At 42.2% G+C, this 12,140-nt stretch overlaps 3 protein-coding genes across 3 annotated transcripts; 1 reads left to right on the top strand and 2 right to left on the bottom strand.

The window, feature by feature from the left end:
* Window positions 1-535: 535 nt before the first annotated feature.
* LOC129717386 (transcription factor grauzone-like) lies at window positions 536-3,241 on the bottom strand. Its single transcript, XM_055667266.1, has 4 exons — window positions 2,964-3,241; window positions 2,007-2,905; window positions 1,304-1,945; window positions 536-1,246 (listed from the first exon to the last, which is right to left on the bottom strand). The coding sequence occupies exons 1-4, from the start codon at window positions 3,087-3,089 to the stop codon at window positions 718-720; spliced, it is 2,196 nt and encodes a 731-aa protein (XP_055523241.1). The 5' UTR covers window positions 3,090-3,241; the 3' UTR covers window positions 536-717.
* Window positions 3,242-7,643: 4,402 nt separating this feature from the next.
* Window positions 7,644-9,893, top strand: LOC129717405 (transcription factor grauzone-like). Its single transcript, XM_055667294.1, has 3 exons — window positions 7,644-7,923; window positions 7,993-9,393; window positions 9,452-9,893. The coding sequence occupies exons 1-3, from the start codon at window positions 7,804-7,806 to the stop codon at window positions 9,749-9,751; spliced, it is 1,821 nt and encodes a 606-aa protein (XP_055523269.1). The 5' UTR covers window positions 7,644-7,803; the 3' UTR covers window positions 9,752-9,893.
* A 472-nt stretch (window positions 9,894-10,365) lies between these two features.
* Window positions 10,366-11,542, bottom strand: LOC129717443 (transcription factor grauzone-like). The gene is made up of 2 exons (XM_055667341.1): window positions 11,288-11,542; window positions 10,366-11,230 (listed from the first exon to the last, which is right to left on the bottom strand). The coding sequence occupies exons 1-2, from the start codon at window positions 11,438-11,440 to the stop codon at window positions 10,439-10,441; spliced, it is 945 nt and encodes a 314-aa protein (XP_055523316.1). The 5' UTR covers window positions 11,441-11,542; the 3' UTR covers window positions 10,366-10,438.
* Window positions 11,543-12,140: the final 598 nt, after the last annotated feature.

Genomic DNA, 12,140 nt, shown 5'->3' with positions numbered 1-12,140 from the left:
ACAGAAAAATTCATTGGGAATGTTTTTTTGATCATTGTTCTGCTCACTTTTTTTTAAGCTAGCAGAACATAAAAAATACATCTTTGGAGAGTCCAATAAACTATATAAAATATTCATCATAACCAGATTTTTTCAAAGCCAGCATTAAATCATGTTGACCATTGCACATCAATTTGTTAGTTGAAAATACTGTTTTTGATCATTGTTCTGCTAGAAGTATTGCGGAGAGAAAGGATCCCAATAAAAAAAACCTTCCTATTTATACTCTTACTAAATAGATTTTCGCATATACAGAGAGTTAAACTGATTTGACAAAAATGCAATGAAATTTACTTTATTCAAGTGCAGGCACGTGAACACGCATTATGGAAACATAATAATATTTATGAACTGCAGTAATCAATTTGTTCGTCTCAAGAAAAGAGTGTTTAAAATATCAAAGCATCAATTTTAATCTTTTCCATATAGAAATATTGGGAAATTTTGAACAGTTTTTCAACAATCTAAGCGTAAAAAAATAAAACAACTTTCAACGTGTCTCGCTTGCCATACTAAATTTATTACCGAAGATTACTTTGCCGTACATATTTTTATATGGCACACATCTCAAAAGCAAATTTCATTAACCACAAGGAAAAACTGCATTATATGAGTATATTTCACAGTGTGTAAACTATAACGAACTATAGTAGGAATAGGATAACTAATGTACCAGCTTCACCGCTGATGGAATCGCCTCGTCATTTTTTCCGCCCACTGCTCCGGATGAGCCACCTTTTTATGGGTATACATGTTCGAGCTCGAGTTGCAGGTCCGCGGGCAGTATTCACACTTGTACAGCAGCTCTCCGGTGTGGCCGGCCTCGTGTTCCTTTAGCCGAAGCATCCGTTTGAACGGTTTCGCGCAAAAAGAGCACGAAAAGCGTGGCCCACCGGAATGGACGAAGCGCTTGTGACTTTGCAGCGACTGGGTGTTGGAGCACGCCTTTCCACACAACTCACAGCTAACCGGAGTGGACTTGCACCGCTTCCGGTGGCTCTGCAAGCTGCGACTGTTTTTTAGCCACACGTAACAACAATCACATTGCGCCTTCATAGCTGCTCGACCCTCCTGAGTGTGCTGCTGGCGATGGAACTCCAAGGCTGATTTCAGTGGAAATCCCTTGGCACAAATGTCGCACACCCAGCTGGCACTCAACCCGTGTACCGTTTGTTCGTGCGATTTCAGCAGAAGATTAGTTCCAAAACTGAAAATTAAGACTACTGCAATCGAGTTGGGAGATCAATAAGATTTTGATACCTACTACCGATCGCATTCCTTACAGGCGAATTTTTTCTCCTCCAGCGCCAGATGATATTCCATGTGCTGCTTGAGCAAATAATCCTTCCAGAACCGGCTCCCACAGATATCGCAATTGAAGGGCTTCTCCGAGTCGGGAGTATGCTTCCACATCATGTGATTAGTCAACCCGAAACTGTTTTGGAACGTTTTCGCGCAGATCTCGCACTTGAAGTGATTAGGATTCTCATGCACACAAACATGCTCGAACAATCGACTTCTTTTGCTAAACTTGCGAAAGCAACACGTCGCATAACCCCGCCGCTCGTCGTGGGCATGTTTGTAGTGCACCTCTAGCTTGCTGAAGGTTTCGGCCGAAAAACTGCACTGCTCGCAGTTCAGGGTACAGTACTTCCGGATCAGCTCATCCTCTTTGGCCAACTCTTCGGGGGACTTTCGATGGAATGGTTTCAGCGGCTCACATGGTTTTCGAATCGTGGAATTCTCATTACCGGCGTCGCCCTCTAAATCCATTCGTAGCTCCGCCGATTGTTCATCTGGCTGCTGTGAATTTTTATCCCCATCCACCACATTAACGGCATCTGCATTCGTTTGCTCCAGATGATGCGTAGCCAGATGTTCCTCCAAACGTTTGCTATTGGTAAAGCTAGAAACAGCAATCAAATTAAAGTTTTTTGTTTTATTCTGAACAAAAAATTGAAACATACTACTTGTTGCACTTTTCACAAACGATATTCTTCGGCTCAACAGTAGCGTGCCAATTCAGATGACTGGTGAGCAAAATTTCCGCCGCAAACGCCTTGCCACACTGATTACAGTGGAACTTTTTCTCCTCCTCCGGCGTGTGATTGAGCATTTTATGCATGGCAAGCCCATCGGCATTTTTGAAGCTACGATCGCACTCCTTACAGTAGAACTTGTGCAGCGTCTTATGCCGCCTCAAGTGCTCGTACAGGTTAACCTGCCGTTGATACTTTCGGTTGCAGCACAGCACCTCTGGCAGGGTGTTGTGCTTTTTGTAGCAGTGCTTCTCCAGCAGGCTGAACGTAGCGTACAGTTCTGAACACAGAACGCACGCTAGTTTGTCCCAATGTTTTCTTATCAGTTCATCCTTGTCAGCCGCGCAGACGGACTTTCGCAAGCGACGCCGAGTGCTGCTTTTAGTCGCAGTACGACGAACTCGTGCCGAGAGAGGCTTGGACGATTCTTCCTCGGACTCATCTTCCTGCTCAGCCTCCTCAAAATCGGCATCTTTTTGATTATCATTCCCATCACTCCCTTCTTCGGCCTCTTCGCTGTCGCACTCCATTTTCAACTGCTCCTGCTCAATGGGAAATACTTGCTGCTCCTCAATTTGCTCAAGCTGTATGCTTTCAACCTTTACCTCCAACGGAACAGGGAAGAAATCGTTCGAAGTTTCAATTTTCTCCTCCTCCACTCTTTTCCCACTACCGAGACCATTTTTTGTTTCAGTGTCCTTCTTCACGTACGCTTTGGTCTGAAGTTCCCAGTTGTGCACCTCAGCTACCTTGCAGTAGAACTTGTGAAACTCGTCGATTTTCTCCCAGCAGCTGGTGCACAGCACCGACAGTTCAAAATCGCTCTCCTAAAATATTTCAACTTTGCTACTCAATGGTGGTCTCAATAAATCAACGTTTACTTACATCAAACCAAAAATGTCTCGCTAGAACCAGATCCACACATTCGGTGTTAGATTCATCACAGATACGTAGGAAGTTATCCGTCCGACGCAGACAGGTGAAACAATCCGACAAGCTTTCACTGTCCATTTTCCCCTGGTTTCTCTTATTGTAAAGTTCCAAACTAATTGCACACTAAACGGCAGAGATAAAGCAATAAATTCTTAACCCAATAAAAGCAGACATACTGGAGCACCAGGAAAGCAAACATGAATCAAAATAATTCGCTGTCACAGTGAAACACAGTAAAAAATCCAAAACAGTAGCATACACAAATAAGTACACAGAAAAATAAAACTACCCAAATATGCGTATTTTTGACGCAAATCACCCCTTATGCGCGGGAAGGTACTACAGTCGCCGCTCGATAACTGCAACATGTTTATTGTACATGCAGAGAAAAATCGGAAGCGACGAGTCGCTCGTCTGACAAGGATTTTCCAGCGAATTCAACAACAACAACAACAATTGATTCAACATAAAATGTCCCGAAATGTGCCACTGTAATATTTTCTAATAGTTTTGATTGTATCCTAGTCGCAAAACTATGTCAATTTAATCAAAGAACATTAAAACTGCATTGTACTGTGCGAGAAATAATCATACAAAATGACATCGCTGGAAATCTTCGCGTCGCTGGACTCACCAGCGAATTGCAGAGTAGTGCTGCAGCGACAATACATTGCAGTTATCGAATGCCGTTCGATAACTGCAACACTTGACACATGCCAAAATTTAGAGGGGGGTCCGTCACTACCATTTTTGTTTTCAATGATGTCGATATGTATTTTTTCAATGGAATAGTGACAACAAATAGCAGAAAACTAAAATAGGCAAGCTTTTCGATTAATCAATTTGATATTCATATTTCCGCATCATAATTTATTGCGTTTTAGTAACTACTTTACATAACCAATATGTAGGCGAAGACTCGGGTGAAGATAAAGTTCATCACTACGATTGACCATTTTACGAGACGTTTCTGAAACTCATTTCTTGAATGAAATTTTGACAGAAAGCTCGGAACCGCTGACATAACGCAAGTAAAAGCATCATCAAAGTCAGCAGGATCCGTGACACCTGTCAGTTCGTAAAATGATCTATTCAACGCTAGGTCACAAAATATTTTTTGTGATCTACTATGCACTGCCTCGCTGAGTAGTGAAAGCTAGCCAAACAATAGCCAAAGGATTTTTTTTCTTATAATAATTACGGAAAGTGAACTGTGGTTCATGGTGATTTTGCTTTATTGATTATTAGTGAAGATCTATAATCTCCCATCTAGAGTGAAGAGACAACAAGTAAACGAAATCGTAGAGTAAAGCAAAGTTGTTACAGTTATCGGTCTTGCAGTTAAAAAGCGTTGCAGCTAAAAGTTTTGCAGTTATCGAACGGCGACTGTATTAGGTATTTATTAACTTTTTTTTACTTTATTAAGGTGACTTTCAGCCACAGGCTGTTTCGCCACCATGACATATTTATTAACGTCGCAGCACTAAGGCGGCATCCATAAATTACGTAACGCTCATAGGGAGGGGGGATATCCTTGAGCGTTACGATTTGTTACACAGGGGAGGGGGGAGGTGAGTTGAATGTTACGTAACGAAAAATCTCTGAAGAGATTCTCCAAAAACGAGCATTTTTATCAAGGTAATCCTTCTACAGCGTTACGTAATTTTTATGGGGGGTAGGTGTTGGCGTTACGTTTCGTTACATATGGGGGGGTGGGGGTCCAAAAAGCGGTTTTTTTGCGTTACGTAATTTATGGATGTCGCCTAAATCGGAATCGCGACTTTCGCTGCGCGCGACTTCTCGCTGCGGCTTTAAATCTCGCTAAACATGTGAAAAGGGCCCGTGTGCCATATGTAAACAAGCCACAATTTTCAATGAATACAAGCTTAATCTACCCTAGCATATGTTAGTAGATAATCCTCTTCTGATAACGAAGGATTTCCCAGATAACAGATTTTTCTTGTTTAGTTCTTCACGCAGTTTATCAAAAACTGCTGTATTAGTAATCTTTGTGCATGTTGAAACCAACGATATTGGTCTTTTTCCTTTCAATTTCGTTTAGTTTTTTTCCAGACTTTGGAAAGGTTTTTACCCTCATTAGTTCACGGGGTTGTTTTCTTGTTTCTTCAAATGTGTATCAAAAAAACTTCTCCGGTTGTCTCTCGTTATCTAGCAGTAGATTGTTACGGCGCTTTTCCTAAACGTTTTTCCTATTTGTCTTACTATCATTTTCCAGAGCACTCCCGAAGTGGTTTGGGTGTTAATCTGTTGCACGAAGTCTGTGTAGTTTTTTGTCTTCTCTAGAAATTGTATTGTTTTTTTTCTAGCTTCTCTTTTGTTCTTCCATGCCTCTTCTACTACCAATATTTAGGGTTTCAAATTGATCTGGAACCATCACTATCTTCCACACGATACGATTTAGTTTATAAATTCATGCACGCTCGTCAAATTTAACTCTAAACTGAGTGAGATGTCACTCACTTTCGTTAAAAGTGAACCTACTCTGAACAGTTTTTATGATATTACTCATTTATGGGTAGAGTCACCATGTGTCAGAAATTGAGCAGGAATTACCCGCTTCTTAAAAACCGCTTTGAAATGAAACTGAGTAAAAGCTACTCAGTTTGCTCGTTTTGACTTTTGATCCCTTTGATGAATGAAACTGCCAGAGGATTGTTGCATAAAATTATAACAAAATCACAAGTTTTTTTTTTCAAATCTTTGTATTTTGCATATACATAATGTAATAAAAACCAAACCTTATTAAATCATTAGTGTATTTTCTGCCTTAGCAGCTTCATTAAAAACCGCAGCAATACGGTTCACTGCTAACCGGGAACTGTGACTTGAGGTTTTAAATAGTACACATGCCAAAAAATCCATAACCATTCTCATATCTGGAGGAACTCTAATACATAAATAAAAAACACTTTTTTCAAACAACAATACAACACGTTTTTCCAAACAACAACTTATTTTTAGCGAAATGTTTTCAATACCACTCAAAAAAAGAGTAAAGCAGAAAATTATGACAATCTGAGTAACTGTTACTCAGTTCGGTAAACGAAACTTACTCAATTTTTAGACAATGTAAAACTGAGCCAAAGTTGCTCAATTTAGAGTAAAATTAGAGGAGCGTGTGGAATGTTTTGATTATAAACCTTTTTTATTATCATTATTTTTAACCGTTATGTACTCGGCAATTTTAACACACGTAAGTACTCGTCAGGGTACCCGGGTACCCACCAAAATAAAATTCTCTTCTCACTTCTTCAATTCTTGACCGATTTTCGATCTTGACCCGTCAAAAGATTGGTAAATTTGTCTATTTTTTATTATACGGGACCTAGAGAGTTATTGGTCCACATATGGTTCCCGTAAATCCGGATCAAGCTCAAGATCGGGAATTTGCCACGAAATGACCATTTCGAACAACTAATAAGATTGACTCAAAATGAATGAAAATCAACTCCTGGAGTGATTTCATAATTTTTGATACGAATGTTGGTCAGTTTTATTGACATATGTACTAATTTGTCTGACCGGAACATGCTCCCAAAGATCCGGATTCACAGGAACCAGATGTGGTCGCTGGTTCATGTCGGTCTCGGATTTTAAAAGTAGACAATTTTTCCAATCTTTTGAAAATCGAAAATCGGTCAAGAAATGAAAAAGTAAGAAGCATCTCATTTTGTGGGTACCCGGGTGCCCTGCCGTGTACTTATAGAGGAAAAAAACGAAGCCTTCCGCTTCGACCCCCCCCCTTACTGCTATAAACAGTCTGATGATGGAAAATGGTTTACATTCCATAAGTTTCAGCTGGCTGAGTTGAGGTTATGCTTGTTTTTTAAAGCAATAAAGTGGTCATAAAGAGGGTGACGGGGGGGGGGGGGTTGTCAAAAGACCACGAAAGACCACGCACGGCGGTGGGAGGGTTAACGAAATGACCACGTGGCCTTTTTTCCTGACTTTTATTGTTGCCACCAAGTCAAGAATGAAGCTTTTGCATTTTAGAATTATAGAATCTAGGTACTGAATGTTTAATAATAAAAATGGAAAAAAATTTAGTGAATTTCTGGCACTTGATAAATGAAAAGACCACGTGGTTAAAGTCGCAAGAGAGGGGGGTAGGCCGAAAGACCACGAAAGGCCACGGGGGGTATAAAAAGTGATCAAAACATGACCACGCGGTTTGGGAACGACCCCTAAAAGGTACCCGGATACTCTGCCGAGTGCATAACGGTTAATCTATACTTAAGTTAATTTTAATTCACGCGAAAATCATCAGAACAATGACCAAAAATAGCATTTTTGATTACAAAATTTATGTGCAATGGTCAACATAATTTAAGCTTAAATTAAATGCTTTTGGAAAAAAATCATTGATCATTTTATTTTTTTCTTATTGTTTTTTTCAAAGATGGAGTAATATATGCATAGCTCATTTTTTTAAATAACGACTTTTCCCTTGTAAAACAATAAAAAAAAAACCTGTTGATATTTTTAGATGCCCTTTAAAAGATTTTTGCTTCGTTGGAAACTCTAATTTTTCGTGTAGAAATTCGATGTATCTGCACCTCCATAAAACAATCTTGACCTACAAGACAGTTAGGCGACGTTTCCGAAGGGAGCCCCTTACACTTTGCATCAAATTAAACAGAAGTGCATTTTTGTTGACGCTTTCGCATTAGCCCGTCTAGCAGCTTCTTGCTCTCTCTGTGTTGTTAAACTGGTGAATGGCATCGGAAAAGTACGGATTAGTACGAGTTAACGTAGAATATTGCCGGCCGCAATGAGTGAGGTGAGACCCTGTTTAACGTGCTTCCGTAAGACGGACAACTATCTACGCATAGCGGATGACACTAACGCAGACGATGTGGAACGAATCGTGACAACTCACTTCTGGTTCTCGGTAAGTATAGCCCTTTAGCTTAGTTGTCCCTGTCAGGCAGTGCAGTTTGGGAAATCGTTGTTTTTCCAGGAGAACGAATGCTTCCAAAGTGTCCTCTGCACTAGCTGTTGGGAGAAAATCGATGACTTCCACAAGTTTTACTGTGAGGTCAAACGGGCTCATTTGGAACTGTCCGATACTATTGAAGTGCAAATCAAGGTGGAAGCCTTGGAACAACCGCTGGATTCGGTTAAACGAGAGGATGACGCGATAGCTACCGCCACTGGATTGGAAGTCGTACATGTTCTTGCGACAAACGAAAAGCAGGGAGAATCGTCCGCCACAGAGGTGAAAGACGAACTAAAAACTGAAGAAAAACCAATACGAGAAACGCCTATAAAACCAAAAGGTAGACGGGGTCGGAAAAGAAAAGTTTCCTTTTCGGAATCGGAAGATGACAAAGAACCGGCTGCCGAAATGCCCATGGCTGAGTCAGGCGCCGGTCAGGAAAACGAATGTTTTTCGACGTCGGACGAGTCGGAGTGGGAACCTCCTCAGGAGGATGACTCCGGTGAAGAGCTGAAAAAATTGAAACAAAGAAGGACACGTACTGTTAAGCAACCCAGGAAGAAGTATGCTCCCAGGAAGCCTCGAAAAGCAACAGAAGAACGGGCAACCAATGGCAAGACGAAAGAGGAGATTGCTAAAGAGGACGAGTTTATCCGGAAATACTGTCCGATATTTTGTCACAAGTGTGAGTTTAACTCGGATACGTTTGGAGAGCTACAAACCCACACAAAACGGGTGCATAATTGTAACCCGATGATTGTTTGCTGCGAGCACAAGTTCTACAAGCGATCGTTTCTCTATCAGCACGCTCAGTATCATGAGAACCCGGACATGTTCCGCTGTGAACCATGCAAGAAGACTTTTATCAGTGGGTTGGCACTGAAGTTGCATCTGGATTATACCCACGTTGCGGAGGAAGAGAAGATCTACAAGTGCGAGATTTGCCAGGCAAGCTTTGCTAAGCACTATCATTTGACGTCCCATCGGATGAAGCACACCTCGATTGCGGAGAAGCGTTTCTACTGTGAACCGTGCGATATAGCTTTCCGGACGAATCAATCGTATCGGACGCATCAGCACTCAAAGCACGGAGCAGCCGCAAAGTATGTTTGCGATATTTGCGCCCGTGGTTTCCGCCAGAGGTCCGATTTGGTTACACATCAGCTGTCGCACAGTGCCGAAGGGTTGGAGCAGCTGAAGATTCAGTGCGAACACTGCCACAAATGGATGAAGAACAAAAAGTCTATCTGGACACATCGAAGGATCTGCCAGAGCTCCGGCCCCGTCGCGTGCGACATTTGCGGCAAAATGGCTCCGAATCCGGAACAGCTGAAAAGTCACAAGAAGTTCATGCATCAAGATCAGCGTGTACACCAGTGCGGGTACTGCGAGAAGGCGTTCAAACGGCCGATCGATTTGAAGGTAGGGGTTTTGTTTTGGGTTGATTTTCGAGTGAGTTAATTTGTTTCTACCTTCACAGGAGCATGAAACCATCCACACCGGAGAGGTACTGTATACGTGTAACTTCTGTCCGAAAACGTTCAATTCCAACTCGAATCTATACTCTCACCGACGGAAAATGCACCCGATTGAGTACGCCGAATGGAAGCTCGCGTTGCAGCTGAAAAAGCGGCCTGCTTCGCAGCTACCGGCGGGAATAACGGCGAGCACCGTTGTGACTACGTCTTCTGCTGCTGCTGCAGCGGCAGCCGCCGCCGCTGCTCTGGTCGACATGCCACCGTTCCTGCCGCCGCTGATGCCGTCCGATGGTTACGTTTGAAGTGGAGACAGCCAGAGGGCGGTTCTTCAAATTAACTCGTAAGTAGCGTTAGACATTTGAACTGAACTGTTCAGACTATTGTGTAAGATATTCAATTAGAAGTAACCGGCAGGTTTATTACGGAAAAAATTTAGTCTCTCGCGAGGTTTTTCACCTCTGGAACAATCCGAAGGTCCGAAGTGAAAGCAACGGATGAAATTGAATCTGTCCAAAATACGGATTAGACCGTAGGTTTTCTATTTCAGCGTTGAATGACCGATGATCTTGTGATTGAAAGACCCAACTCTCATTTTGCGAAAGGGAAAATGCAGTTTTGAATTTATGAACCAAGAGCTGTACGCGCTTCTTGGAAAACATCCGATTGCACTTCTAGTCAGGATGGACGACAATCCAGTTGAAAGGGTTCTGACTGAAGTATTCTAATCTCTGTCCATTCGAAATAGGTTTAGGGGCCATCCACATACCACGTGGACAGCTTGGGGGCGGCGGGAGGGGTTGGCAAATGTCTACGGTCCATACATTTTTTTTAGAATTTATATGGATAGTTGTCCACGGAGGGGGAGGGGGGGGGGTTCAAAATCAGTAAAAATCTGTCCACGTGGTATGTGGATGGCCCCTTAGTCATCATACTTTTCATTTTTTTTTATTAGAACGTAACCCTACGTTAATAATTCAGAAAAAATACCTTCAAACATTCACTGCAGCAATTCCTCTGCCGTACTTTGCCGCTGCTGTCCAACGCTCGCCCCACCACCAGTGCGGGGCGTTCCATACTTGGCTAGCCGCTGCTCGAGCCATTCCTTCGGGTGCATCTTTTTTGTGACGATTGTATCCAAAGCGATTTTTATAGGTTCTACCACACAGCTCGCATTTAAACGCATCCGGGTTCAGCGCGTGTTGAACGTGTTGCAACAGTACCGAGCGTTTCCGATGCCGAATGCCACAGCACGTGATGAAACCTTCCTTCTCGTGTGTCTGCAGGCTATGCCGCTGAAACACATGGAACTGCTCGAACTCGATGTTACAATCCTCACAAACATAGCGCGTGTGCTGCCGAATGAAACGATCTTCCGATTCTCGCTCCTCTGGTGTTTTCGGTACATACACAGACGATTGTTTCTTCACCTTCTCTTTTCTTTCAGTGCCGGTTCGGCGCGTGTATTTACGCTTTTTACGCGGCTCTTCTACTTCTGGTTCCGGTTCGTACTCGGAGGGGTTTTCATCATCGGTTGCTTCAACGCCATCGGAAACCTCATGCTGATCATAAGCTGACTCAGGAGGTAGTTCACTTTTAATGGTTATTGACGGCAATTGTGTGTCATAGTTCTGTTCAACGTCAGTCGTTCGGTTCTCGTACTCCTCTTTCACCAGTACAGGGGCCGTCTGATGATGTTTCTCGACTTCGAGATAAAACTGATGAAATTCACTGACCTTCTCCCAGCACACCTTACAGATTATATCGTCCTGCAGGTTCTCATCCTAAAACCAGTCGCTTTTTTAAACGTTCGCGTTTAATATGGAATTAACTTGTTTTACCTGAAACCAAAAATGCCTGCACAAAACTGCACAAATATCGGGCTGCGATTGCTGCTCCTTGATCTCGCTGGATGTTATACGGTAAAAGTTAAGCGGTTTTCGCCCACAGGTCAAACAATCTCTATCGTCTGTTTGTTGTTGGTATGTGGCCATGCTTTGGTTGCGAATTCAAACGATTTTGTCATAACCGGATTTTACGACACCTCGTCAGCCAGCTTGTCGCTGTTACGGTGGCTGCTGGTGTGAAAATGAAGCTTTGCATGTCACTGGGTTTTCGCTTCGCCGGATTGTGCGATGAAATTATTGAGGAAGCAAACAAGCGTTTCTAGAGGGTGCTACTCGATCGAACACCAGATTTCAAGTTTTCAAATAATTCACATCCGTATATTTTTTATATAACAGTGCATTTTTATTCGCTGAGACATTAGAGCGCTTTGAACAATAATTAATATAAATAAAATAAATAAATGAAACCTTATTATATTGGCATCTCCACTTCGCAGATATTCGAATTAAAAAAGCATTTGTTCGTAGCTTGTAATGACAAGACAAACATTTGAATTAGCGAATTCGGTGTATTCTCCCTTTTCCAGTAGACAAATAATACAAACCTATTTGGTTTTTGAAACCAGAACGATTTTAGTACTTTTGCAGCAGTCATGTACTACTAACAGCCGCCAGCATTACGGATGAAACCGGCACGAGATGTCCGGTACTATTTTGTATTTCCTCCTTTTAACGGCTAGCACCTAGCGTCCGTACGTCACTGGTACGGTTATAGAATGAAAATGATGGGGTGAAATGCTCGAATATACCTTTTATATCAAGGTTTCGTCAGTTAGTTGAAAAAAGG

The sequence above is a fragment of the Wyeomyia smithii genome, chromosome 1 (genome assembly GCF_029784165.1).
Source record: "Wyeomyia smithii strain HCP4-BCI-WySm-NY-G18 chromosome 1, ASM2978416v1, whole genome shotgun sequence".
Taxonomy (NCBI): Eukaryota; Metazoa; Arthropoda; class Insecta; order Diptera; family Culicidae; genus Wyeomyia; species Wyeomyia smithii.
The sequence above is the reverse complement of the archived record's forward strand: the minus strand, read 5'-3'. Positions and strand labels throughout refer to the sequence as shown.

Bases quoted from the DNA above. Each gene is read 5' to 3' on its own strand.
- LOC129717443 (XM_055667341.1), bottom strand. From the start codon at position 11,440: ATGGCCACATACCAACAACAAACAGACGATAGAGATTGTTTGACCTGT. The intron at 11,231-11,287 runs GTAAAACAAGTT...GACTGGTTTTAG, and splicing joins GCAGGCATTTTTGGTTTCAG to GATGAGAACCTGCAGGACGA.
- LOC129717386 (XM_055667266.1), bottom strand. From the start codon at position 3,089: ATGGACAGTGAAAGCTTGTCGGATTGTTTCACCTGTCTGCGTCGGACG. The intron at 2,906-2,963 runs GTAAGTAAACGT...GAAATATTTTAG, and splicing joins CGAGACATTTTTGGTTTGAT to GAGAGCGATTTTGAACTGTC. The intron at 1,946-2,006 runs GTATGTTTCAAT...TGCTGTTTCTAG, and splicing joins TGTGAAAAGTGCAACAAGTA to CTTTACCAATAGCAAACGTT.
- LOC129717405 (XM_055667294.1), top strand. From the start codon at position 7,804: ATGAGTGAGGTGAGACCCTGTTTAACGTGCTTCCGTAAGACGGACAAC. The intron at 7,924-7,992 runs GTAAGTATAGCC...TTGTTTTTCCAG, and splicing joins CAACTCACTTCTGGTTCTCG to GAGAACGAATGCTTCCAAAG. The intron at 9,394-9,451 runs GTAGGGGTTTTG...CTACCTTCACAG, and splicing joins AACGGCCGATCGATTTGAAG to GAGCATGAAACCATCCACAC.